This window comes from Molothrus ater, chromosome 5, assembly GCF_012460135.2.
Source record: "Molothrus ater isolate BHLD 08-10-18 breed brown headed cowbird chromosome 5, BPBGC_Mater_1.1, whole genome shotgun sequence".
NCBI lineage: Eukaryota > Metazoa > Chordata > Aves > Passeriformes > Icteridae > Molothrus > Molothrus ater.
The window spans coordinates 71,619,188-71,646,894 of record NC_050482.2 but is presented as its reverse complement, the minus strand read 5'-3'; the positions used below and the strand labels follow the sequence as shown (position 1 = coordinate 71,646,894).

At 42.5% G+C, this 27,707-nt stretch overlaps 1 protein-coding gene across 2 annotated transcripts in view; it reads right to left on the bottom strand.

Moving 5' to 3' along the window:
* Positions 1-16,516: 16,516 nt before the first annotated feature.
* The window catches only part of BCAT1 (branched chain amino acid transaminase 1), a 57,943-nt gene continuing 46,752 nt past the window's right edge, over positions 16,517-27,707 (bottom strand). For both annotated transcript variants that reach the window (XM_036400804.2, XM_036400806.2), the window contains one exon: positions 16,517-23,831. In XM_036400804.2, coding sequence (XP_036256697.1) covers positions 23,790-23,831 — 42 coding nt within the window. In that variant the 3' untranslated portion in view covers positions 16,517-23,789. The remainder of the gene's footprint in view (positions 23,832-27,707) is intronic.

Here is a 27,707-nt window from a genome sequence, read left to right as displayed (position 1 = left end):
TGTTTATATCAACCAACACCTAGTTTTAAATCTCCTGTCTTAGTCATTTTTGGATATCTTTTTGTCCTGTGTCTTTGTCACTCTCCACTGAGCTGAAAAGCACGATCACGTTAAAAATACTCTTTTTCCTTTGTAAGGAAACCCAGTGACTCCAGATCTCTGTGCAGCACCACCAGGAGCAGCAGCCACCAGGAACTGGAGCTGAAAGGTCCTGCCAAGGCTTCCATGAGTTATCTGGGGCTGTGAAAAACAAGGCACTTGCTAACTCTGAAGAATAACTTAACTGCACACACTTGCCCCGACCTGAAGGTGCTGCCTTTGGGAATGTTTCACAGCTTGACACAGAAGTGCTGAGCATCCAAAGACACCAACCTGACTCTCACAGTCACAGAACAAGCTCTGCTTCTCCACCAGCCAGGCTCTCACTGCATCACTCTCTGCACCCACGTACACTTGGCTTCTCCCTGGGTGCTGATAGCAAACAAAGCAGCACTCAGTCAATTCCTGTCATGCCTGGAGTCACTTCTGACAGACCAGCAGCACACAGTGGTCCAGGAAAAGCAATCTCTCCCCTTCATCCACAGAGACCAGCTCTACACCAAGGTGCTGTGTTCATCCCCAGGAACCCCACAGAGAATTCATGTGCTTAGGCTAATAGCTTTCAACAAAAAATAATAATCGTTTTAAAAATCAGATTTCTTGCCACACAAAACAATAAAAATGCATGTTTTTCTTCTTCTTAAACACATTTTAGCCTTTGTGAGCTTGTGTGAAAAGACCCCATTATTAAGCCCGAGTTATTTAAGCAATATTGGAAGTGCCCCTGCCCTTTTGTTAATTTGCTTGGCTTGGTGCACACATGGCATTTGTTTTATATCATGTGTGGAACTTGCTTCTTTAAAAAGTCTGCAGGTTTCAAATTCCTCCACTTTTGATAGATGTACTGTATGTACTGTTAGGTTTAAAAAAGTTACAGGTGGCTGCTATTTTTCCCAATTCAGTCCACAAAAGCCCCTTTATTAAAAGAAGTCCTTAATGAAAAAGAAAAGTAGAGCTACTGTATGTGAGGTTGCAAAGAACTCTGGTGGAAATATTTGGTGTTTACATTTTGCTGAACTATTTATACTGTGGACACACACTACACTAAAGGCTCTCTTTTCCCTGCATAATAGAAATCCTTGTGACTGAATTCTATATACTCAGTATGGTTTACATTTTCTATCCAGCCTCACCACATTTTATTCCACGGTGTGTCTGCAGGGCTCTCTGGGTCTGCAGCAGAGCTGTAGAATAGCAACACCTTCTGGAAGAACTGGAGAATCCTTGTTGATCCTTGCAGCTTGTTGCACTCACCAGCCAGTGTACATTAGTAATAATGCAGAAGCTCAGAATAATAATTAAAATACTTCACTGGCTGTATGTGCATTTATTGCTTCATTTAGCAGTAATTGAAAACTCTGTGTAGGTTTTTTTTTTAATATCTCTTTCAGATGCTTTTCGTTCAGAGTACTTTTAACAATTAATATTCAGTGTTTTAATTGCACCAGATTTATGGGTCTGAGCCTCTGCTCTGTCCACCTCTTGTCTGGTGATGTGAAAAAGCAGAAAAAGCAGCAGCCACCTCCTCTCCCCTCGGAGCAGCACGAGCTGCCAGCACCAAAAGGAGAATCCCCAAACCACAGCCCGGCAAAGGATGTGCGGTGGCCTGCATTTAACACCTTGCAACCTTAGATAAGCACCACAGCCTTCCTGGGGTCTTTATAAACAAAACTCTGCCCCTGCAGAGCCTTGAGCTGCCTTTGGCACTGGGGCTCTTCAGTTTTTGCCAAAAAAGACAGGCAGCCCTTTGGGAGTGTTGCTAGAAGACAGCTTTGCAAGCACAAGGAGGAAACAGAGGGTGGCTGGCAGGAGGACTCCTTTAACTGCCTTCAACTCCAATCTATGGCAATATTTTCTTTTGCAAAGTACTGCAGAGAGATGCCATTAGAGCAGCAGCAGCAGTAGTAACAGCAGTAATAATAATAACCATACCAGCTCTAATTAGATCTTTGAACAGAGGTGCAATCATTTTCACACCACTGCTGTAAAGACGAGTTCTGCTAGAGAAACAAGGAGGGAGGACTGGATTCCTTGAAAGGCAGTATCAAAGGACAAGAGGTAAGGAGAGGGACAGAAGAGCTTCCACGTTTAAAGTTTGACAACATTTCAAGCACAAAATTTGCTTTAAGAGTACCTAACTAGTGAACAGTCTGATTCCAGAACACTGGGCATCATTCAGAAGAAGGATTATCAACTGCAACCATATTCAGTTGGCTTGGAGGATGCAGGACTGAGAGTCCAGATGAGCCTCAAACCTGGATGCCTTTCCTCAGACAAGGCAAGGCACAGTCTGGTTCTGCTCTGGCCTGGTCCTGATGAGCAACCCAGGGTCAGATCTGACACGTTTTGCTGATTTTGTAAAGTTAACACAAGATTTCCATTTTGCTTTTAATTTTCAAATGATGTGTCTGAGCAAAATTTGCCGTGTTCCTTGCTTTGACACTGGGTTTCTATATCTCCCATGCCTCATTCACACCCTTGGTCAGGATTTTGTTTTTTGGGCTATTCCTTTTCTTTCTGCACACCCTTCCTGCAGTGCCAGCTCCTGCCCACCTAATAAAGAAGCCAGTGTACTGCAAAGCTTGCACAGTGCAGCCATCATCCACAAACCACTCTGACTTAGCTCACTCCATTATGCAAAACAGCTCTGAGGAGAAGCCTTCTGGGAAATGCAGAAACAGATTTTTCCATGATGGAAAAAAAAAAAAAAGAGCCCTGCAAGGTATGTTTAAGTGTGTCAGGGGAGGGAAACTGTTTAAGAAAAATAGTTGTCAAAGGTTTTCATGAGATATCTGATTTTTGCAAAGCATTTGAGGGCTAAAGATGTGGTACACCCCCAGCTAATCATGGCAAACACACCCCACACCTTTCTAAGTAACTCCATGCCTGTACTAAGGTACAGGGATCCATGATTCTGCATGAGGGCAGAATGCAGAGCAGCAAGGAACCCATGAGAGGGCTGCAGGCAGCTGCTCAGAGTGGCCAGGTGAGAATAGCTATCAGAGCAGCAGAGGGAAGGCCATATGGCACCAGCTGTGCTCTGCCTCCCAGCAGGACAGCCTCTCCTCTCATGAATATCATTTCCACAGCATGCACAAGAGTGATCTGCTATTGCAATAAGCTGCTCCTCTCCTTTTCCTCACCTGTACCTATCACCCTTGGGCTGCTGAGCTATGGCACAAAAGAAAAAGACAGTGCAAGGAAAACTGCAGGCTCTGAGCCCTTCTCTGTGATGGTGCTCCAAAATGAGCCACCAAAAAAGAGACCAAATTCTCTAGGGAAGCCTCTTCCCTGCCCCTTCTGCTCGCCACGCCTGTAAATGCCCAGAGCCAGGGGGTGATGGCCAGCAGGACTGTCACAAAGCTGCTCATGGTGACAAAACCCTTTTGTCACAAACCCTTCTCTCCGGTTCTGCCAGCCCAGCCTCACCCAGCTGACACAGCCCCAGCACATCCCCCCAAGTTGGGGAATGGGTTAATCCCAGAGGTGCCTTAAACAGCTGGAACAGAGGCTGGACAGAGTTAAAAGGAATAAAAGGATATTTACTCAAGAGCCTTCAAAGGCCACACCCTGGCAGTACCCGAGCCACACTTATGCTCTGCCGAGATGGCTCCAAGATGGAAGCAAAGAAGGGCTTGGTCACAAGATCTCACATTTTTATAAGTTTTGGTCCATTAGCATCTTTCAGTTAATTGTCTAATTACAGCTCCAGCCCATGCAGTCCCATCCTGCTTGTTTTTCCCTCTTCAGCCCACATTGTTTGCTCTCCTGGGCCTGACATTTGGATCATTTGTCCTTGGTGCCCAGCTGGAGCAGGAATTGTTTTGTCTCCCTGCTCTGTGCACAGAGCTCACCATCCTCTAATATAAAACCCAGACCCACACACCAAAGCAGCACAGAATCTGAACAAATAAATTAAAAAAAAAAAAAAAAAAAAAAAAAAAAAAAGAAAAAAAAAGCTAAAACCCCTGAGGTATCACCAGGACAAGAGGAGTTTGTGACAAACCAACAGCCAGCCTGAGAATCCCGAGCGGAATTTTAACGTGTCTGGCCTGGGATCCTCAATCGCTGATAATGACAGGCATTACCTGACCCAGCCAGCTCGGGGATCGCAGAGCTGTTCTCAAGAATTTGCAAATCCTTCTCCAGTTCCTGGCTCCTTCCCTCTGACTATCTTGGCAGCCTGTTCTGGCAGCCAGACTATCTCACCTAAGACTTCTCCAGCTGGTGAAGCATCTTGGCGCTCCTGCCTCTCCATGCCCACACACTTTCATCAACTTCAGCAGTAACCCTTTTAAGTGTTATCTCTTAGCAGCCCTAATTACTTCAAATACATTTTCTGCCTGCCGTTGTGGGACAGGTGGAAACTGAGCGCCATCTATTGCTGACTGAGAAAGGAAAGGCTGCTCTGGTGGGGATGGAGAAGCGCTGCCTCGGCACCGGGAGCCCTGCAATCCAGCAGCAGCATCCAGAAACAATTCCACTCTCAAGTGATGCTTGAAGCCTTGCTGTTTTCCAGAAAATACACCCATACGTTCAGGAGGTGTCCCTAGCTAATTTTTTCAACCTGTAAATATTCTGAGAACCAGCTTTCCCATAATATTTGTGTAATTATGTAATTAATTTTGCCTGGAAATATTATGGCATGAACAATCTCTCTCTGGTGTTTATATCTGACACAGGCTGGTCTCTACACAGTTTGCAGTCCCAACACTGGCTGCAGCCCTTTGCAAGTGTGAGCAACTGATGTGGAAGAAGGGAGCAATCCCCAAGGCAAGCCTCTTCCCCCAAGGAAGATCCTTCCATTTTCCTTGGCTCTTTCCAGCCCAGGAGCTCTCCAAAAAGCTGAGGAACAGAGCAGTGGGCAGCACTGCCACTGCTGGGAGGAGGATTTGGTTTATAATAAGGCATCATTGTAAAGCCAAAGGTCATTTTCTTGTCAAAGGTCTTGGGACTTCCCTGCACGATATAAAATAATTTACAAACCATCCCCAACAGGACAAAAACTCTGGAAATACTACCAAGAGCCTAGGGTGGGTAGATTTCCACGACAGAAGCAAAAGCTGTATCTTTTCTGAGTCCCATACACAACTTTGGAACATATCTGAAGGGATGCTAATTGTTAGCACTGAGGCTGATGCTGTTAATTTCTGCCTCTCACTTTAAGCAGCTGTTACAATCTTTTGCACAAAAATGCAAAGGTTTGTAGTGAGGACAAAGTTAAGAGAACTGATGGGTGGAGATCTGAAAACACTAAAGCAAAGTGCTGCTGCAAAGACCAGGAGCATGTTGTCTAACTCTGTGATGCTTCCAATAGAACTGGTTGCAAAGATTCCTGAGAAAAGGAGAGGGTAAAGATGGCAAAAAAGATGAGCAACACCACTTCAAAGTGTCTGCAGCCATAAAGTTGGGATATCTTCAAACTCTTATAAAAAAATATCCCTGATACTGTGCCAGCTCCATAATACCTGCTACATTTTTTTTCTAAAGCTCTACATGCCTTAGAAAGGAATAAATTATTTTTAAACATTATTTTTTAGCACACATGATGGAGACAAAAGGTGAAGTATTTGTATCAGGCAGTTAAAAAACAGAGAAGCCAAGGAAGAGAGATGTGGGGTTCATTTAGCAAAATATCCTTAGGATTTTCAAGGTTGTTCTGAAGGGTTCTAAAACCTAGCTCATGATTTTGGGTTAGGTTTTATTACTGATTCAAAAGTCACCTTAAACTGTATAATCAGATATAAGAAGTCAGGTAATGAATCCTTGTTTTTTGTAAATGAATAAAACTGGTTTTCCTGATAAATTACAGAAAGGGGAGGAAGAAATCAAAAAAATAATTAAATCATTCCAATTCAGGTGTGTTCTCCTTGAGCCTCTGGGATTCCCTCAGTTTTGTATCCTGAAGCCCAGATTCAGTGCTGCCTAGAAGGTAGGAGACCACTTTTACCTCCCAAAATGTGTTAGGAGAACATGGCCTGGTTCACATTTGCCTGAGGCTGAGCCTTTCCAAGAGCTCTGACTCTGCTCCATCCCCAGCTCCTTCCCTGTTCCCAGGAGGGGCAGCAATCAGATTGTGCTCTCAGCAGTGCCAGGAGCAGAGGAGGTGTGAGCACAGCTGCATCGGGGGCAGATCCCACCCATCCACAGCTGGAACTGGGAGCAATACGAGGGACAAGGCAGGTGTGAATATTCACCTGCACTTGGTGCATTTGTACCAACACCAAAGGCAGCTTCACTGGGGATCTGCAGGGGAAAATTTGTCCCTGTTTTGTCCCAGTCTTCATCCCAGTCTCTAAGTGGCTGCTACTTCTAGCCAAGGCAAGAGTGGTGGTCCTTAGACAGGACCCCCAGTGGGATGAGGAGACTCTGGAGGGCAGGGATGTGTTCAGGACACATTGACCCAGCTCTGACACACAGCAGGTACAGCCTCACAAAGGTGCTTGGCCAATCGTCCTCCTCCCGGGCAGACAAGCACTGAGGGCTCAGGAGCAGCAGCCCCACCCCATGTCTGCCAAGGGCATCCTCCTCCAGGAAAATGTCATTGAACACACCATCAGAAAGGCTGGACTTGGCTGCAATCCAACCAGCAAAGAATTAAAAATTACTTTGTTATGACTCTGAATACTGCTGGTAATAATCTGGGGAGTAGTGATGAAAAAACAGAGAATGTGGTGTAAGAAAATAAATTTACAAGGTTTCACTCTGGGGGTTAAGATGATGGTGGTTGTGCTCCACTTTAGGTAGACTGTCCCAAATGCTCTTCTTTGTACATTATTTCAATATAAGAGGAATTTTATATTGGTTTTTGTTTGGTTTGGAGGGAGCTTGGTACTAAAACTTTTAAATAAGTACAAAATTAATTAATACTGTTGTGTTTCTTGGCAGGACTAGTATAGAAGGTTTCATGTTGAAATACACTACCTCTGTTCTCTGTATTTGGTTTTGCCTTTTTTTTCTTTTCTTTTTTTTTTTTTTTAAGAGGACAGGGTGCTGAATGGCCATGGAAGGAGAATATTTTTTTGTTTGGAGGGTTGACCTATTTTTTTCCTACGCCACATTTAAAGCCTGGAAGGTAACCAGAACAAGATCCAATTTCCCAACCTATTGCAAACTTCTGGTATCAGATAAATAAGTGGTTATGGGTTAAATAAAAAATGGTTACAAATTACCTTCTGCAGAGGTACTGCAGTCTGCTCCAGAAAGGAACATGGTAGGAGCAGTTAGGGATGAAGGAAGGATGTTCTGGTTTGAAACAAATCACAGAACATTAGAAAAGCTCTGCAAAGCCTGCTCTAGCTCACACAAGCTCCCAGGGCTGTCAGGAAAGCACCAAAGGCCTGAGTTGCCTGGGATCAGTGAGTTTAAAGGCAATCTGTTCTTCCTGAGCTGGGAGAGCCCTGTGAGACTGGGACTCAGTTCCAAACTTCTGCTAACAGCCATGCCAGCTAGGAGCATGGTGAATTGTGATTTTTGTGATTTCCCCAGCATAGCTGTGCCAGCCAAAGCCCCAAATGACTACGTTGTTCTTGCAAAGAAAAAAAGAAAAGAAAAAAAACCCAAAAAAGTGCATTTCCTTGTGCAACTTTTCCTGTGTGGGGCTGTGGCCAGGTATGGCTTTACTGTACAAACACCAAATGCAGCTCCACTGGCAGATCTGCAGCCTTCTGTGTGCACTGATGGAATGGCCCTAAGCACTGGCAAAATGTCACACTTGGGTTGTTCAGCAGGTCTAAAAATCCTCACAGAGGCTTTGCTGTTCTCTTTGTGGTTGTTGTGTTGTGAACTTAAAATATGCAAGGTTATTCTGTTTTTCTTTTGTACACAGAAAACAACTTCTTTCATCCTTTCTTCTCCAATTTCTAGGGGAAGGGAGAACTGCACACAGCCCTCCATGGATGTCTTTCTTCAGGTAGAAGAGCCAAGCAGGCATCTCACGTTAAAGGAATAATTTGCTTAGAAAGTTAGAATTGTGATAAAGAACCTAGAGTCATCCTGCCTGTGGAAATTAGAGGGGTCACAACATGATTGCTGGAGACAAGGCAGGTTTTAGGTGCAAGCTGAAGGAAGAAAAGTTGGGAGTTCAGTGTTTTATCAGGGAACAAATGCTCCTGCAGTTCAGGCACTTGAAAAATCGCATTAACCTGGAAAAGCAAAAGCAGGAACAAGATACAGACGTGGATGTAATAGACACTGACTGCAGGGGCTCCAGGGCAGATGCCAGCTCCTACTTCTGCAGTGGAGGTCACAGAAGAACCTTTCTGATCCTTTTTTTCCCTTTTTTCTTTCAAACCAGCATTACATTGTGCATTTAAGCAACAATAATTCACTGGTGAGCAGGAAGGAAGAGGCCAAACATGGGTCTTTCTCTGTGCCACTGTCACATTTTCTGAAAAATCCTCTTCACCAGGATTTCTTCTCCTGGGAAGATGAGAAGCCTCAGAAAAGAAATGAAAACAATAATTATCCGATTGCTTCTCCTGTTTTTTGCTGCTTTGGAATGTGGTCTGGAGATTGTTTACCAACTGGTCATTGTTTCATTGGTTTCATGTGAATTGTTTTAACTTAATGACCAATCACAGCCAAGCCGTGTTGGGGCTCTGGAAGCAGTCACAAGTTTTTAATTAGCATCTTGTTAAGCCTTCTGTAAGGATCCTTCCTCTATACCTTAATATAGTTTTAGTGTAGTATTCTTTAATGTAATATAAGTACATAAAAAAATAAATTAGCTTTCTAAGAACATGGAGTCAGATTCTCAATTCCTCCTTCATCCTGGGGACCCCAAAAATACCAGAACTTTGTGTGTCTCAGCCACTTCCCCACATCTTGTATACCCAGAGATTGTCTGGTCAGTTGGACAAAGGTGGTGTCACATAAAGAAGCAAGAAGGCAGCTGTGGAACAACCTCCTTGAGCAGGCACAGTGAGCAGAGCCAGGCAAGAGGCCACAATGCCCAGTTCTTCACCACCACACTCAGGCACCTGTGGTATTTTCGGGGTCCCCAGGACAAAGGAGGAATTGATGAATCTGACTTCATGTTCTCAGGGCTAATTTATTATTTTCTTACATTATATTATAATAAAGAATAGTGTACTAAACTACACTAAAGAATAGAGAAAGGATACATACACAAGGCTTAACAAGAATGATAATGAAAAGCTCATGACTCCCCAGCGTGTCAACACAGCTGATGGTGATTGGTCACTAAGTAAAAACAATTCACATGAAACCAATGAAACATTGACCAGTTGGTAAACAATCTCCAGACCACATTCCAAAGCAGCAAAACAGGGAGAAGCAACCAGATAATTATTGTTCTCATTTCTTTTCTGAGGCTTCTCATCTTCCCAGGAGACGAAATCCTGGCAAAGAGGATTTTTCAGAAAATGTGACAGTGACAGGCACCAAAGGGTTCCTGCAGTTACAGCTGCACATGCAGCCAGGCAGCTCTGGAGCTGGAAGGTTTTGGGTAAGTCACTGAACTGCAGCTCAGCCCATCCTTTCTCTCTGAAGCAATAACTAAAGTGTTTTTTCCACAGATGTCTGCAGGGCTTCCCTGTTGTGTGGGCTTGGGTCAAGATCACAAAGCTGAACTGAGTAAATGCTTCAAGTCTCACCTCTGTGGATTCTTTTATGCTGCTTAGTGACATAAAAGATCTTTGTATTTGCAAAACAGCTGGTCCTCCATTAGGAAAGGTGTACATGCAAAAATTATGGCCACTAGACATGCACAGAAACCTGAATTTCTGGAATAGACTCCAAAGCCCTCCTTGCAGCTTGCCTTCCTCCCCTGAGGTTCAAGGTGTGTTTGGTTCCCATGCACAAAGGAGAAGGGATTAAAATGGACATTCTTCTGCAAAAACATAGCTCTGTGCCCAGATGTCTGCTGCTGGTATCATTAATTTGCTTCTGAACACTCAGAATCCCAGAAGGTATCACCTGGGGCTGGGAGCAGAACATTTAGGCAATGCAAAATCTCCTAAGGTTAGGTGAAAATGAGCTGGGTGTTTATTTGTTTAAGCCAGAATCCATACTGTAGGCTGACAGGGCCTGGAATTCTAGAATGCTTGGCCATGCATCAGCTTGATTTTTCTCGCATTTAAATGTCACTGTCAGCTGTAGGCAGTGCTCCAGCTTGTGAAGTTTTACTGAAACTGGAGGCAACACTGAACTTGGCAGAGAAGTGATCACAGGGTTTAATTGAAAGAATAAGCCTGCTATTACAAATTAATGTGGAGAAGGCAGCCATGGTGGAATCTGAATTCAGGTCCATCTGGCCCTCCCCTGCTCATGGATCACCCTGCTATGAATCCACCTCTGTCTCCAGGGAGCTTTACCCCCATTTTACAGCTGGAAACAGCAGCTAGGAGGGTCACTGTGCAAACCCAGGGCACTGGGAATATTTCTCTGTCTGCTCTGGGCTGCCCTGACCCCCAGGGGAGCACTGACTCTGACCCTCATCCATGGAGAAAGTTTCCCAGACTTCAAAATAGACTTGAATCCACAAAAGTGTGAAATAGATTATAGAGAGTAGTGCAGGTGCATCACTGGGTGAGAAATTGAGGGTTTGGGATTTTTAGTCTGTTGTGGATGGGAGCAAGATGGAGGGCACAGGGTATCATCCTGAGTTTCTTCTTCATGGGTTTGGGTGGCATTTTGTAATTGGGTGGCAAAATCCGAAAATCCACATTGAGGGTTTTTAGGGATCAGTTATTGGATTAAAAGGGAAAATAATGTAGGTTTGGCCTCAATTGGATAGTTAGTCTTTGAAGACCTTGTACCAAGAGATCATTGGCCATTTTGTGCCTTCTAATGAAAAGCTGCTGAACTCACAGTAGTGAGACTGTTTCACTGATAAGAAATAATAAACACCTGAGTGTTTATTTAAACATGAACTACTGTCTCAAGTGCCTTCAATCCAGACCCAGAGAAACCCACAACTGGGATCCCCACAGTTCACCTGTCCTGCTCCAAGGCACAGGAAGGAACTGAGCAGGGATAACTGCTGATCTCCCCTTCCTTTCCAGATTGCTTGTCATTTTTCCCTAAAGAAAATCACTTCTCTGAAAAACTCCTATTACAGGCTGCAGAGAAGTGTGTATTATGCACACCAAGAGAAGCAGTGTCTTTTAAAAATAAATCATTACAAGCCCTCCTGGCTTTTGCAATTTACTGTAATTGCAGTTTGATTTTCAGTTTTTCCATGAAATATCTCAAACTTATAATCTGATGACTGAATGAAGTAGTAACTGTTACAATATTCTTGGTTGATTACTGATTATCTGTGGGTCATAATGTTATTTTTTTCCTGGAAAAATTACTTTTATTTTTTAAAATGAAAACCATAACACTTTCTGCCTACCAGCTACACAAACACAAAATTATTTTTCCTGATGATATCTGTTTTCTCAGAGAAAAAAAAAAAAAAACAGGTTAAACAACTCTACAGCAGATTAATTTTGCCCTGAACTTCAAATCTAATTTGATGAGAGTTTCATTGAGTCAAACACTGGCTCTCCTTCATGCTGCTTAAATTTCAGTAACAGATAATAAAGCCTTGTTCATGCTACTTTCTCTTTCCAGGAAAAAGTCGCCATAAAGGGGCTGTGAGGCTTGGCAGGGATATGCACATGTTCAGAAAATAAGGTTGGAGTTTTAACATGATCTTATCCTGCAAAACTGGGGGAATTGTCCCCTTTTTCAGGCTGAAATTTTCCCTTATTGACACCTCTCTTAACTCCTGGGTTGTGTTAGTACTAAAAAGCTTGTCAATATTTCAGGTATGCAAAAATGGGTAAATAACACAGATGTTGATGTTTTGTTGCTGTTGAAATGTGAAGGAAATGTGGAATAAGAAGTCTTCCTTTGTGCCACTCACATATACCATAAGGGAATGTCCCAAGGGACCCTGAGAGCCAAAGAGGAACCAGCAAGCTCTAAGATTTACCCTAGGAGATGTAAGAAATTGCAAGGTAGGAGCTCAACAGCATTTACCTCTCCAAACCAGGCAGCCATCTGACCTAAAAATGTGCTGATTGCCGATGGCCCATATGCACAATACCAGTCTCAGTTACAAGGCTTTCATGCACATATTGTTAAATAAGCCTCTGCCCAGGCTGGCAGATTGCAATCTGGATTCCCTGAAGTCAAAAAAATAAATATATAAATTGTGCTTTGCCTCTTTAGAAAGTCAGACTGCACGAGGGAAAAAATGCAGCAATTGGGGTTTCACCGGATTCCTTCCATGACATCAAAAATACAGGCAGCCAAGCTAGGTAATACTGTCTTCAACTTATTTTTTTAAAAGAAGCCTCCTTTCAGCAATGTGATGGGACCAAAAGGGTCCTCAGACAGAATTCTTCCAGCGTGCAATGCAAGCAAAGCCCACATCCCCAAAACTGTGTTTCTTTGGTCCTGAGGAAAACTCACACATCAGCTCTCTTTGCTTCCCACCTCAGCACACACAGAGCCTACAAACCCAGCAGTCTGAGAGGCCCTTGAGAAAAATCTGAAGGGTTTTGGATTAGAGACTCAAATTTGGATTAGAGACTCACCTGAGAGCAGCCACCAGCACCTCCCAGCCAGGACAGAGACACCAATGGATGATAGAGACACCAAAGAGAGCCCAGGGAAATGTCATTTCTCTCAGCAGGACAGAGTATCCCTCCAAGCACCTCTCCCATAGCTCCACCAGCCAAATAATGTTTTTTTAAGGGGACCTATGTGGTGATTGTAGCCACCTGACATCAAAGTAAACAAAGTAATGTTCTGATTACAACAAACCAAGCACAGGTGGGATCTGGTCCCCACTGCTGAGGGACTGACCCACTCCTTCCTCTCTATGAAAAAGGGATTAGAGAGGATTTCTAACCTTAAAACCTTTCTAATCTTAACCTTAGCCATAAAAATATTCTACCTGCAAAAGGAGGGAGTAGCCAAGGGTACCGGTGCTGAGTTATGCTTACAGGCTGGTATCTGTGGGAGTGCACTTTTAAGACAGGAATATGAACACCTGACAAACTTCCCAGATTTTCTGTTCCTAGTATGATACAAGGATAGATTCTGCAGTGGAGGGTGGAGGTGGTATGAAGGTTTTAAGCATTTAAAAGGAATGGGATTCTTGGGAGGATCCAGAACAATAGGATGGTCAGAACCACATCCCTAGAGGTAACAAATCCTAGGATAGCAGGCTGACCTGTGACATTTTTCTGCAAATTTTAAAGCACTAAGGTTTCCTAAATAGATGGGCATATTTTTCACTGTCTGCTCCAGTCAGTTTTCAGACATGCCCTCATGACACAGAATCTTCAAAAGGTCCTTTCTTATCCAACCTGGGACTTCACAGTAAAGCAAATATTACAGACTTCACTCACAAGGTTTATATGAGCTAAAGGAAGGTTAAAAAAAATAATTAACCCAGAATTCAGCAATGACTTAAGCAAGGTCTGGTGCATTAAAGTTTAAGAGCCATAATAAAAGTGTCTAGCACCTGGGATATAAATCCTGATGTGTCATAGGGGCTGATTTTTGACTGCCTTCAGGTCCTTCAGACAAATGCTGCTGTGGGGAGCAGAGCAGCCCTGCTCTCCGTGTGTTTGGCACCTGGGCATGTCCTTTCTCCTTCCTGTGGCCAGGCAGGGATCTGGGCACCTTGCAGCTGGTACAGAGCCAGCAATGCCACAGAGGGGACAGCAGGGACAGGGCAGCTGGGAAGGAGTGGAGCTGTTCCCTTCATCACCCTCAGAGCACAGAAATCACCTCAGCTGAGCTTCTGATCCAACACCAGTTGTCTTTGCTGGAACTGGCATTCCACTGGCTCTGCTGGGTGATGAGCTGTGCAAGTGTCACTAAAGGGCAGCTGAGCCCCAGTCTGTTTTAAGACTGTGTGGAAACCCAGGGCACCACAGGGAATATTTCTCTGTCTGCTCTGGGCTGCCCTGACCCCCAGGGCAGCACTGACTCTGACCCTCATTCATGGAGAAAGTTTCCCAGACTTTAAGACAGACTGGAACCCACAAAAATGTGAAATAGATTATAGAGAGCAGTGGAAGTGCATCACTGGGCGAGAAATTGAGGTGTTGGGATTTTTAGGATGATGTGGATGGAAGCAAGATGGAGGGCACAGGCTGTTGTCCTGGGTTTCTTCTTCATGCTTCTTCTTCCTTCTTCTCCATGGGTTTGGGTGGCATTTTCTAATTGGGCAGAAAAGTCTTCACTGGGGCTCTGTGGGATCAGTTATTGGGTTAAAAGGGAAAATAATCAGGTGTCAGTTCTTAATTGGACAGTTTAGTCTTAAAAGACCTTGTACCAAGAGATTGTTGGCCATTTTGTGCCTTCTAATGAAAAGCTGCCCAACTCACAGTAGTGAGGCTGTTTTACTGATAAGAAACAATAAACACCTGAGTGTGAACATGAACTACAGTCTCAGGTGCCTTCAATCCAGACCAAGGGAAACCCACAGCTGGTACCCCCACAGGACTGGTGTGTCACAGTAGATGAATTTCAGCCCTGTCACAATGAGTGTCAGAACTGGCCTGGCTGTTTTACAGGGGATGGGGTTCCTGGCAGTGGCAGCCTCCCTGCAGGTATTTAATTTGCACATCTATAAAGGGCTGATATATAATCAACTCCCTCACACATAACCCTGCAGAGCACACAACCCCTGACCCTGCCACAGCTTCAGCTGCACATCCAGATCAGGGCTTTGCCTACATCTGCCTGTGGGCAGAGCCTGGAGCTCCCTGAATGAACACTTGGTGTGTTCTGAGGATGGCAGGTCTGTTCTGGGCATTCACACAGTGCCACTTCACAGATCCCACAAAGCAAATCAGTATTTAATCAGCTTTGTCTTTGAAAGCCTGTGTCTTCTATGCTGGGAATATCCAAACATGCCTTACACACAAGTTAACTCAGACACTGTTGTCATCTTATTGCAAAGCCCCCATACCTTCTCAGTGATTTCTCATGGGCAACTCCTCACAGCACTGACTCCTTCTTCACAGCACAACCAACAAACCCCATCTCTCCCCTCACCCAGCTAAGCCACTCTTGTAGCACTCTTCTCCTCATTGGACACAGCTGTGGCCTATTAAGGGCAGGCCTGTTCCTGATCTTTGGTGATTAGTACAGCTGCAACTCCTCAGGTGTGAGACTAGCTTCTGCACTATCTTTATTTTCTTACATTCTATCCCTGCACAAGACAACTTAAAATATTACATTACTTATGTAGTACTGTGCAGGTCATTTGCTTTCTGCTTTGCTCTCTCACTGTATTATTTTAAAATTGTGGGTTTGGTTTTTTCTGGTTACATCAGCTTTACAAGAGTTTGCATCCTGGATCAAAGCCTTCAGAATTGTTACTCTGCAGCCCCAACAACTCAGTGCTGCTGGTGATACTGCAAGTGCTTTACTGGACAGAGCTACTGCCAGCTACTGAGATGTTTCAAATAGGAGGAAAAACAAAAAGTCTTTTAAAAAAGGTCCCTGAAGCCCAGTGAGCACCTTGTATGATCAGTCAACTTATTACTGCTTGTGATAGGTGAGGTTTGAAAGCTGGAGCTCAAGCTGGAGTTACAGTTTAGAAAGGTTCCCTCAGGATGAAAGGGGGAAAGGGCAAGACACAAGAAAAAAGTCAGATTCTGACATGCTAGGTTCATTCTCCCAGCAGTAATTAATAACTCTCAGTACTTACCTATCTACAGCTTCCTTAAAGTGTCCTGTGTCCATGCCAGCTTTCTCTGGAGTCACTGAGAACCAATCCAGGTGGAAAATGTACCTGGAAAATGTACCTGGAAAATGATGCTTAATTTACCACAGCATGGATCAGCACTACCTTTAATTACAGTATTCCCTTCCCTGGAAAGAGGGAATACGTAAAGTTTTTTTGTAAATATAGCCACCACACATGGCAAATGTCAAGATTTTAATGACACTCACTTTCAGTACTTTCCATCTTCAAAAAGCTCCCCACTGGTTAAAATATTTGGGAGTAATGACTGTTCAAAAATGCCCTGTGAAGTAAGTGCTCCAAGTACAAAGCTGTTTTCTGGCATTCTCTCCCTTTACTTCATCAGCCCCAAACCCTGAGAATGGGAGCTGCATTCAACCACTGCTACACACTCCTGGCATATTAAAAACTCCTTCATGGTTAGCAGGTAGGTACTTTTGCTGCTTAATTTGTCCAGCATTTTACTGTAAGTGAGAGAACTGGCTCAGCCTCCAGGCTTGGCAGGGTAGGTGCATGTCTGCCACTTCAGCCTTGCTTTGCTGTTCTTACATGACACACTTCATCCAGATTTTATTTTTTCTTTTAGTCCAGCCTTCAAGAATTTATTTCATAGCAGCTCCCATCTCTGAGATAATCACACTTAGTTAGCTGCACTCAACACCAATGATTACATAACGTGCCACAAACAGGTGCCAATTAAATTCCTTTACTGGAGACAGAAACATTGAATTTGAATACAGAACATTTGAATACAGATTTGATGAAGGAAAACTGCAAATAGTATAGACTGTTTCTAATGCTAGCAAAATACAGTTCTTACAGGATGTACAGACACACAAATATAGCGCTTCTTTCATGCCAGATGGTCACTACGTAACAATGTCATTAGGAGCTCTTAATTGTGCTTCTAAAAACCTTTAGAGAAGAATGAGGTAGAGTTTCCTTTAGTTTATCCAGTACTTTTTCACACATCTGTCCTTTACTGCTTTCATATGCTTCAGATTCTTGTAAAATACCAAGTTAACTTTCAGCATTTGAGACAGAGACCCTTCAGAGGTGTTTACTTCTCCCTCCCTAAGCTGCTAATTTCCCACTCCAATTGCAGTAACCACTTCTGCACCCTCCTAAATGCTTCAAAGGTCAGGTAGATTGGGACTTCTGGCTTTCCTACAGAAATTGTCTGTAGATAGCTTCAGATGAAACTGTAACTTTGTGGCAAAGAACATTCTGCATTTTGTCACCCAATGCCCAAGGTGAGTCCAGGCCACCTCCCCAGGAGACAAAGGGAACAGATCCACCCTTTGTGAACATTCTGGATTAGGAATAGTGTTAATGATGTGTTTGTCTCCTACTTGCAGCTCCAGTCCACCACTGGGCTTGATACAAATGATGGGAAGAGAATCCACGAGTGACCTGTTAGAGGGTATGGAGCATGAGCTGTTTGACCAAATATTCCACTGCTTTACAAGATGTAAAGGTGTTGCAGCTTTTGGTGAAGATACAGGGGCCCAAGCTGAAAATGTAGGCACAATGGAGGTGTTTGAGCAAGTGAAGAGCATTAATACCAACTTAAATCCCAACATCAGTCTCTGATTCTGCTAGAGTTGTGGTGGTCCCTCAGTGGACTGAGCAAGAGGGCTGTGATGTGCTGCTGCCCTCCTGCCTTACTAGCACTGAAGGCTATTTTCATTTTCACTCTTGCTCCTGCCATGCCTCTCCCTGACACAGCAGACTCCACTCACTGCTCTGGCCTTTGCTGCCAGCACTCAGTTTAGCACAAGCAGGGTGCAGTTATTTCACCCAAAACGATCACAATTCTAGTGGTGACCAAATCACAGTGATCAGGGGTTTGGCATACACAAAGAAAGTGATTACAGAAAGAATAAAAATGTTTAAGCTACTGCAATGTGATAGTGTAAGACATCAGTTCAGCAACACTGTATCAGAACTCTAAAATGAAAAACAAAAGTTTTATAAAAAGGTGCAAAGTTTAAAATATTCCATGTTCACACCTCGATCACTTTGATCGTAAAAGGACAGAAAATCTGTTTCTGCAAGAACTGCCTGAGAAAAGCTTCTGAGCTCCTCTACCTCCACCTGAAACGACTGCTCTAAGCCTGACAGAATCAGGAACTATACAGAGTTAGTGTTAAGAGAACCAGCTCTTAGAAACTTCCCCAACTCTTACTAAGAAACAAGCAATAAACTTATTTTATCAACTATTCCCTGCATACCTCTTTGGTAAAAACCAAAAATGGCCAGTGCTGGTAAAACATTTGGAACACTAGTCAAATGCTCGCACAAAGTTGTCTTCCCTGTTTCTACTTTAGCTTTACCCAGCAGGTATTTTAAAGGCTTTAAAATTTTAAATCAAGGTCTTAAATCTTCCTTAAGATCTTCTCATGAGCATGAAATTTAAGAGACTTGTTTTTTTTTTTAAAGCATGGCACGAAAATGCAGGATTGTGGTAAAATTCAGATATGTTAAATTAAATTTTAAGATGAGCAAAGAGTATAAATTCATGTTCAGAGAGAAGCATGCTGTTACTACTGGTGAATATAATTACCATTATTCTTTTAGTATATTCGGGTGTGCCCAAAATAGTGTTTTAATATATTTGGGTTAGCCTTGCTAGAGTGATTAATGAGATTTCTGTTAGTATCTGAGCTACTAATTCCAAAACTTAATTCCAAATCTACTGACTGATCTTATTTCAAATCTATTTACTGTTGTAATTTAGTTTTGCTCATCATCTGCTAGGTCCCAATGTGCCTGACTGTTCTAGCTCAAGGTAATGACCAAGTTAGTTTTGTTTATGGAGCTGGGGATATATTGGCCAGTATATTGCCAATATATGTATCTGTACTATAGATGGCACTCAGATTTTGCACAGAGAAAATATCCTGGAATTCCTACTAATAAGAATCATGCTCACAGCAAGGCATGGACAGGTGGACTGCTACAACAATATTTTTTACCAATGCAATGCCAGTGTTCTCTTCTGCTCTAATGGCTAAAAACACAACTTATTAAGAAGTTTTCGAGCTTAAATGATTTAGGACCTATGAATTATTTTTCCACATCTGGAGGTTAGAGACAAAATACAGTAAAACACAGGTCTTTCACCTTCCCAAACTGGTAAGCATCGCAGTTCAGCAATTTTTTGGATATGATGGATAAAGAGGTCTCAGCGCTACATGACGAAGTGCACCTCTAAGTCCCATGCTCATGACTTTACACTGAGAGGTGTCATGATTCCTTCAAGCATTTTTCCAATAAGATAGCCCAGTCTGAGATGAAGTTCTCTTGTTAAGATCATTCTGCATGCTAATTTTTATATTCTGAACTACATTTGTTTCATATTTATGGCTCTACGCAGCAAACCTTGAATGTATTTTTCATTTAAATAACATTTTTCTCTGCATGACCAAGTTAGTGTATTCTAATGTAATCCTTGAAATACTGGACTTTACATGGCATATTTCTTGTTACTTAAAAAGCTTTTTCTGGAAAGCTTAATTTGATATGTAATGAAGCAAGTTTTTAAGCAAAAGTTTGGATTAGAGTTAGAAGTGGTATAAGTGGTACTACTACTGCTTTGCAGCCAGAAAGAATTCAGGTAACTTGTCCAGGGTCACAAAGTCTGTTCAGGATTACATGTCCTGGTGGTAAAGCACAAATCTGATCCCTCAACAGCTGGAATATGAAAAAACTGCCTTTTTTTTAACTGTCACTACTGCTAAAAGCAAGAAGAATGCAAATTTGCTCAAACAGTCCCTTCTAGATATGAGACAACAATAGCAGGCTGGGGAAAAAGGGGTGCAAGTCTGTGTGAAAGGAAGAGAAAGACAGCAAGGACCAGGGTAACAACTGTCTCAGGGCATGCTCAGCTATCATTTCCAGCTGCCACCTCTCAGGACATCAGCCTGCCACCAGAACACTGACATTTACCCTCAGCAGGGTGGATGCCATGCAGAGAAAGGCAGTGTACCAGAGTGCCAGGCTGTGCCACCAGCTCTGCATCTCTCTGTGCACTACCCAGAGCAAGGCACTGACAGCTGACACTCAGGAACCTGCTGGGATGATGCAGATTGTTTTGGAGAGGCCACTGAATTCAAGAGGGCTCCTCCTCTAATTAAGCAGCTCTGAGATCAGCCCTGGCTGGTTTTCTGTCTACCTCTTGGTAGGTAGACAGACATTTCAAATAACTTGCACTCCAAATTACTTTTAAGTATCACATTTTTCCAAATTACCATTCTTCATGCCTGAGGATAAATAATAAAACTAAGTACACAGGAAGGGATCTATGATATCTCTATGCTGAATTAGGCAAACCCAACAAGATGTTATGTACAAAGAGGAGGAGTGGCTGGTAACTGATTTTGGCTTGAGACAGTTGAACAGGTATAAACAATGGCTGGGCAGAGAGATCTCACTACCTTGCTTGTGTCTTACCAGTCTTCCCTTCCATACCCAGAAAAATCCTGTTTGCTTTGCCCTGCTCTGGACTGAACAGGTTATCTACCCCAGGAACCTTTATCAGCATCCTCACCTGGCTCTGTCCCTGCCAATTTTCAATGAATTTGCCTTCACTGCAGTTAACAATCTGGTTACGTAATACCAGTTGCTGAAGCCATAATTCTTGGCACCAGAACAGCTTGTATGAAATGCCAATTTCATGAAAATTCTGTTATTTGAAGGACTTTTTTCCTAGTCATGAATCATGCGAACCAAACCAGAAAATTAAGGACACGCTCAATACTGAAAATAATAATCAAAAGAATGCAGAGAAGAAAGAACATATGAAAATTAGATTTCAGTATCATCATTTTAAAGTACCAGTGTTTGTAAAACATAAGCATGTGAAAGGCTGAATCTCATTTGATCAACCCAATTAAACATTAAATAATTGCAGCCAATTATGCAAATATCACACAACAATATTAATTTGATCTTTTTTGAACGGTTTCAAATTTTCCTAATGTTAGACTATCTTATGTCTTAAATGATCAATTACCAGAACCATAACTAAGTGATGAAGAATGGATAATTGCCTAGTTATGATGTACCATACTCTTTCTATGTAAATCTGTTGCAATTAAACAAATAGGGCACATGGAGAAAAGATGTGCAGATGTTCTTTTACAATCTGTTACTAGCTCAGGGAATACCACAGCTCCCTCCTAAATTTTACAACTGAAAACAAGGAGAATGCAATATCAAATACTGATTGTTACTTACACATGTTATTTCTTTCTTTTGGTTAATGAGATAAAATGCACTGCCAGAATTCAGAGTAGGACAGCATGCAACAACACAAGAATTTCCTGTACTATATACTGACCCATCAGCTCTCTTCTTTAGGTTTCAAAGTTTAAAATCTAAAACCTATTCCCCTGGTTGGAAACAAGCACGGCCTTGAGCTGACACAGACAGAGCAAGGCAATTAACCAAGATGTTAAAGACAACAATTATCACACACACACTCCACGTTTTCATTCTTCCCTGGGAGAAAAGACCACTCATTTCTGTGGGTCATTCCACCATCAACTCTCCTCATTCTGAGTCTCCATTAGCAGAAAAAACAGAGGTGTCTCTCTGGTCAGTGCAGGAAACAGTGCAAAACACAACAAATGAAACCACCTGTTTCATGTTAAATAACTTGCAACTGATTTAACAACTTGAACAATTTAACAACTTCCAGGTTTACATTTCAGTAAAGTAATTTTTCTAACTGGTCCTTATTCATTCTGCCTAGTGAATAGATTGCTGCTGGTATACTGAGGCCTTCATGGGGATTTCTGATATGTGGTATCATTAATCAGCTCTGTCAATGCTGTGATGTTCAGGTATTGCACAATCACTTTGCCATGCATCTGAACTTAAGATATTTTCACTTTTCCATTTGCTGATAAATCAAAGATGAACTTAAGGGAAGGAATAGATTGTTCAGTACCAGTAAGCCACAAATGCCTGCTCATTACATCATCTTCAGAGAGCTCCACTCCACACTCTGGTTAAAGGCACTCTTAAATTTCAATACTGGTCTCATTGCATAAAACTCTCTACCCCATGCTGCACTTTGACATATTCCCCATGTTTATATTACAGCCATCTAATTAAATAAAAGGAAAGACTACTAATTAAGTAAAAGACTACCAGCAGCTTATAACACACAGCAAGATACTGAACTAAGACCAGCAGAGGATACAAATTCAAATGTCACAACACTATGGCTACTGTGAGTGAAACAACATTTTGTGCTTGCAGTTGTAGACTAAAGAAAAAATTATCCATCAATTTTTAACAATAGTTACATTGCAGAGAGAACCTTCAACTGTTCTTCATTAAAAGATCAGACTGGACTGCAGTCAAAGACAGGAAAAATCATCTATGAAGGAGCAGAAGAAAGTGATGGCTAAGGAGGGATCTTCAAAAGGTGACCAAAAATGAACAGGAAGCCATAAGGCTGCTCTTTAACAGCTGCATAAGGCATGGATGGTCCACTAGAAATTATATTTTACCTTTTTAAACTATGTTACCAAATGCCAGTAACTACAAAAGACTTATTAAGCATGGAGAGATACTGTTGGTCTTAAAAAAATTAAAGTGCTAAATGTTTCCCTTAATACTGGTGTATCTCTACTGCAAACTAGAACAAGAAATGTTTCACTTTTACTTCTTACAGGACTCCAATAAAGTGTCAATAAAGTTCCACCAGTTTTATACTGAAGTAGCACTTTGGAACATTGATACAGAATATGGTTATCCTTTTTGGCAAGAGGTATCTTAAAGCTGTTCAACAAAGCTGTGTGCAGAAGGAGAGAGCTAATAAATATTACAGGATGGTCGCTGGTGAACATTTGCAGGAGTTACTTCCCCAACTGTGGGCTACATGCTCTGTATTGCTTCCAAAGAATCAAGGCTGCATGTGAGAAAGCAGCGTGCTATGAATTATCTGCTTAACCAGAATGAGACCAGGGTTTGAATGAAGCCTCTTTCCTTCCAGACATGTTCTGCTGACAACACTGCTTGCTCCTTAACAGGAAGGCCCTTCTACAGTACACATGGCAATGAAGGCTTGATACAGCAAGTAGGTGAAAGGGACAAGGAAAACATTTTTCTGATCTAAATTACGTGAGTGAGTGATGGAAGAAATTCCTCCATCCAAAGGTTTGCTTGCTGTGAAGAATGGTTCAATATTCACAGCCAAAGGTGTCTAATCTCATTTTCCTAGACATTCACCTGGAAGGCAACACTGTGTCTGCAGAGCCCAGCTCTGGTAGGCAAAAGGGGAATTTTTATCTCATTTTTAAAAGCCTGACACAGCCTTTTAGATCATGTCTAGGAGGATGTACTCAACTCCCAGAGAGGAATGCACTGCCCAAGCAGGCACTGCAAATCCCCACAGAGGGAAGGGCAAGAGGCCAACAGGGACCATCCTGCAGGATTTTGGGCTAAAGGTCAGAGTTACTGGACAGAGTAGGAGGGCATGTGCCAGGCTATGCAAACTCAGGAATCTCCCATAGCAGCAGAGTATGAAAGGATGGAGTGTATGGCTAAATTTGTTTCCCAAACACAGAGCAAAAGGCAGAATAATGTCAACAGAAGCCTGTGGGCAGCTAACAGGCAACATCCTCTGCTGGTGGAGGCAGTAAACAAACCAAACTGAAGAGCAGTTGAAGAGCATTTTACAAGTTTCCAGACTATGTATATAAGGAGGCACTAAGAAAACCATTGGGAAAGTTCTATTGCTAACATTTAGCACCTCTACCAAGAAGACAGGCTTCTACCAAGAGGATTACAGTAGAAATCAAAATGATTGTGTTCACGTTTGCCAGCTTGTGGAAACAATCATCCTGGGGAGCAAATTGATACTGGGACTATGCTACACACTGGCAGCTACAGAATTTGTCACTGTTCAGATGTCAGGTCTGTCTGGAGGCTCTGGACTCTGCCACCTTCATGACACCAGCATTGCCCAGTCGCTCTCTTCTCTTCCATACTGAAACAAAGAAAAAATGAAGTTTAAGAAAAGAAGTTAAAAGAATCAGTGTATGTTTACAATAACTTCTTAGGTGTATCCTCAGAAATGTTCATTTTCACTGCTCTGATAGTAGTTTACATTATTTTTTATGCCTTTACTTGCCTTTGATTTGGGCACAGACTAAAGACAGCTTGCTTTACCCATATTACAATAGCTGGTTTAGGAAGGAGCAGAGCTGATACTTAGTACAGATGACACAGAACAGCCCTGCTTCACTTCCATCAGTTTAATGCAGCTACTCCCTGAGGCCTGCTCACTAATTCACTCAGAAGTATGCCCCTGCTGAAGCTCCAATAAACAAACACATTTCATTTTATTTCTTTTTATTGTCAAGGTGGCTTTTTATTACAGCATTCTGATTGAACGTGAAATAAAACCATCACAAATACCACAGAGTACAATTAGGGAGAATTGTAATCCAAAATAAAACAAGTTGTCTTTCTGTACACAAACAAATGGGATCACCAGGCAGAAATGAAGGTAACCTATGGCATGCAGCCATATCCACTTCCAGGGGAGCATTCAGCCCCAAGGCAGCACTTCTGACAGCTAGACTGGTTCTGTGTTCTAAAGCTCTGTCAGAAGTCCTGTAAACAATGCTCCAGAGAGACCCCAAAACACGCACAGGGCTCAAGCAGGTAAATAATTCAGAGGTGGAGGGACAGCAGCAGATGGGAATCCCTTCCCTTAGAGTGTAGTACTCAGGGAGCTTGAAAACACCTTCAACCAAGAAAATGAAAACTAATTTTAGAGGCTTTATGTAGGCTAAAAAAGATGAGTTAATTTCTCCAGAGTGGAAAAAAGGAAGTTCCTCCAATACAGGTTCTGCATCAGCAGGAAAAGTGCTAACAGGTCACTAAAGCAGGGAAAAGACAATAGCTCCAAATCAGGATGAGCCAGAAGAAACACACTTCCAGATCCACAAAGAATGGTGTTCAGTGGGTTTGTGTTTTAGCCCTTACTCCAGCAGGCAAGGCACTAACTGACCTTCAAAATTATCACATCTACTTTGTCTTTTCATTATTAATTCTGCTGCTCCTTTTCTGCAGCTGCAGTTATCTATAAATTTTGTCATCTTTAGGCAACAGTATCATCCAAGGCTCCAATAAAGAAATTGTGGTAGGGACCAGTCTGAGCTGCCATTTGACTAGAATTTGCACCTGCTCCCAGAATTAAGAGGGGAATGAAGCTGCAATACCACAATGAAAATAATTTCTTTCTGCAAATAAAAGCAGATTTAGCTTCCATTTTTAATTCTGTCAAGGGCTTTGTGATCTCAGGCTAGTAAATCCAGTCCCTCTTCCACTGTCCACCACCTCCAGGTTGTTTTTTTGTGAAAATTACCACATACATGGTCCTATGGTCCTTTCCTGGTTGTTTTTCACTGCCCAGAGAAAGAAAGGGGCTTTGATTAAATGTCTCTTTTCTGCTGTCTTGCCTGCAGTGTTTAAATGTATTTAGTAACATGTAGCATAAGCAATACATCTTATTTTCTACCCATCTCTTCCAAGCTCTTCCAACTTAATCCATGTCTTAAAGGACACAGCAAAAGCTTGTTTATTCTCAAAGCATGGATGCAAACCCACAGAAACATGAGTGGTGTTTCAGTGAGTGTATTTCCAGAGAAAAGAACCTCACCCCTAAATCTACCAACTCAAGCAGCTATGGAAGAGTGTACTGTTACTAATTCATTCATAAGCACACCATTAATTTATATAATGTATGTTCTTTAATTTGAAGTCTTTATCAGGCTTTGGTAACCATGACATCCATTCAGTGACAGGAAGGGAAATGTGCATTGCAGTGCAACCACTGTCTCTCTCAAGTGGCATGAGAAATTGAATCAGTTCTGCCCATGAGGTTCTAATTTGTCATTCCAGCTTTGGTTCCACTGAGCAGCTGCTCACATCTACAGACATCCCAATGAACAGGGCAGACTTGCAGGAGAGCAGCATGAAACCAGACTTGGAAACACAACAATGAAGAGAATATGGAAATAATAAAAGCAGCATGCACTCTACACAAGGGAACTGGTATGACCACACTGGATTATGGAGTCTGCACCTTTGGTCACAGGTTCACATGCAGGATGTGGTGGTGTTGAGAATTTCCACTTTTTAAAAAATTCCCATGGTTCAACATGAAATGGATACAGTGCCCCAGTTCAGGCAGCAGAACAGCACAGAGACCAAAGCTGTGTTTGACTGCTATTTCTATTGCACTTTATGCTTCAAAACTGGAAGATTCTTTGGAATTACAGCCTCAGATTGTCCAAATGACTCGACAATAATCCAGTGATAATGCAAAGAGATCTGTTATTTTTTCCTCCTGGTAGAGAATATAGAAGTTCTTGGTCAAAGATTCTCCTCTAACAGGTTAAGGTTATTATGTAGTCACTTTTTGTGTCACAGCATTGCTTTCTGCGAAACATCAAGTCCTTCTGGATATAAACCCAGCTCCCTACAGACAGAAATGTGCAGAAACACAACCAGCAACCACTGATTGACTCTTAATGGGGAATCAACCACCGATCTCTTTAAAATCAATAATTTTTAAAATGGTTTTCAATGATTATGTCTTCTAACTCTCCTGATTTTTTTAAAGAAGGAAGAGAACCCAGAATTAAGCATAGACATAATAGTCCAGCATTTACCAGGAGTAACAAACTTACTCCTGGCATGTAACTGATGAACACAGACTAGGTGCACAGCTGAAAGGTGAAAAGGTCCACATCAACAGGCAAGCGAAGTGAAAAGGTCCCAGAAAGATAATGCTTAGCAACAATCCACACTTTTTCAGCCTCCTCCTGAGCCTTGGCTGGTGGTGGAACACCAGGGTGGATGAGGCAAGAGGCAATGGGCAGGAAGTGATGCCCAGGAAGTTCCACCTGAAGATGAGGAAGAACTTGTTTATTGTGCAGGGACTGAGCCCTGGACAGATTATCCAGAGAGAGTGTGGAGTCTCTCTCACTGGGGATATTCCAAAACTGGACACAATCCTGGGCCATGTGCTCTGGGATGACCCTGCTGGAGCTGGCACCAGATGACCCTGGTGGGCCCTTCCAGCCTGAACCATTCTGACCCTCTGTGAGCAGGGAGGGCACAGGACGACCCTCAGGGAAAAGGCTGGATACCTTTGTCTTCCACTGCTCACTGTCTCAAGGCAGAAAGACACAGACTACTGGCAGGAACATAAAAATTTCAGTGGCAAATCTAAGAACACTTGGAGCCAAAAATGTAGAACGGAAACCATCAGAGTCAATTTGAAGAAATCCTGGCAATACCGCCAAGCAACTGCTGTAAGATCTTAAATAAAGGGTCTTTGTAACTTGCTCAGCTCTTCCCCTATCCCCAAAACCCCACACCATGAACTACACCAAATAAGGAAAAAAACCCAGGAAACTTTGATTAAAAGGGCTGCTGCTCACTGACTTCACCTGAAATGGTTCCTGAAATGCCCAGACATGGAGACAAAGCACAGACTCCACACAGGCTTTGATATTTAGCACATGATAGAGGAGAGAAGTGCTTTAAGAATGAACAGTGACCGTGTGATTGGAAAGATAATGAGAAATGGAAATGGTGATGAGCTGGCCATTCCCAGTGAGTGTTTAACTGCCTCAGTGATTAACCTGTACTCATTTGTGATTGTGGTTCAGATGCTTCATAATCCTGTCTTCTTCCCCTAAAAAGCAACCTCTAACATCACTATTAGATTTCACTGATAACAATAATATCTTGCAACTCTTACCCAGCTTCCAAGATGAAGTATAGTGTCGTTTTTCCCTCTCATCTCTACCATACTTTTTCAAGGAAAGAAAATTGGCAGAATAAT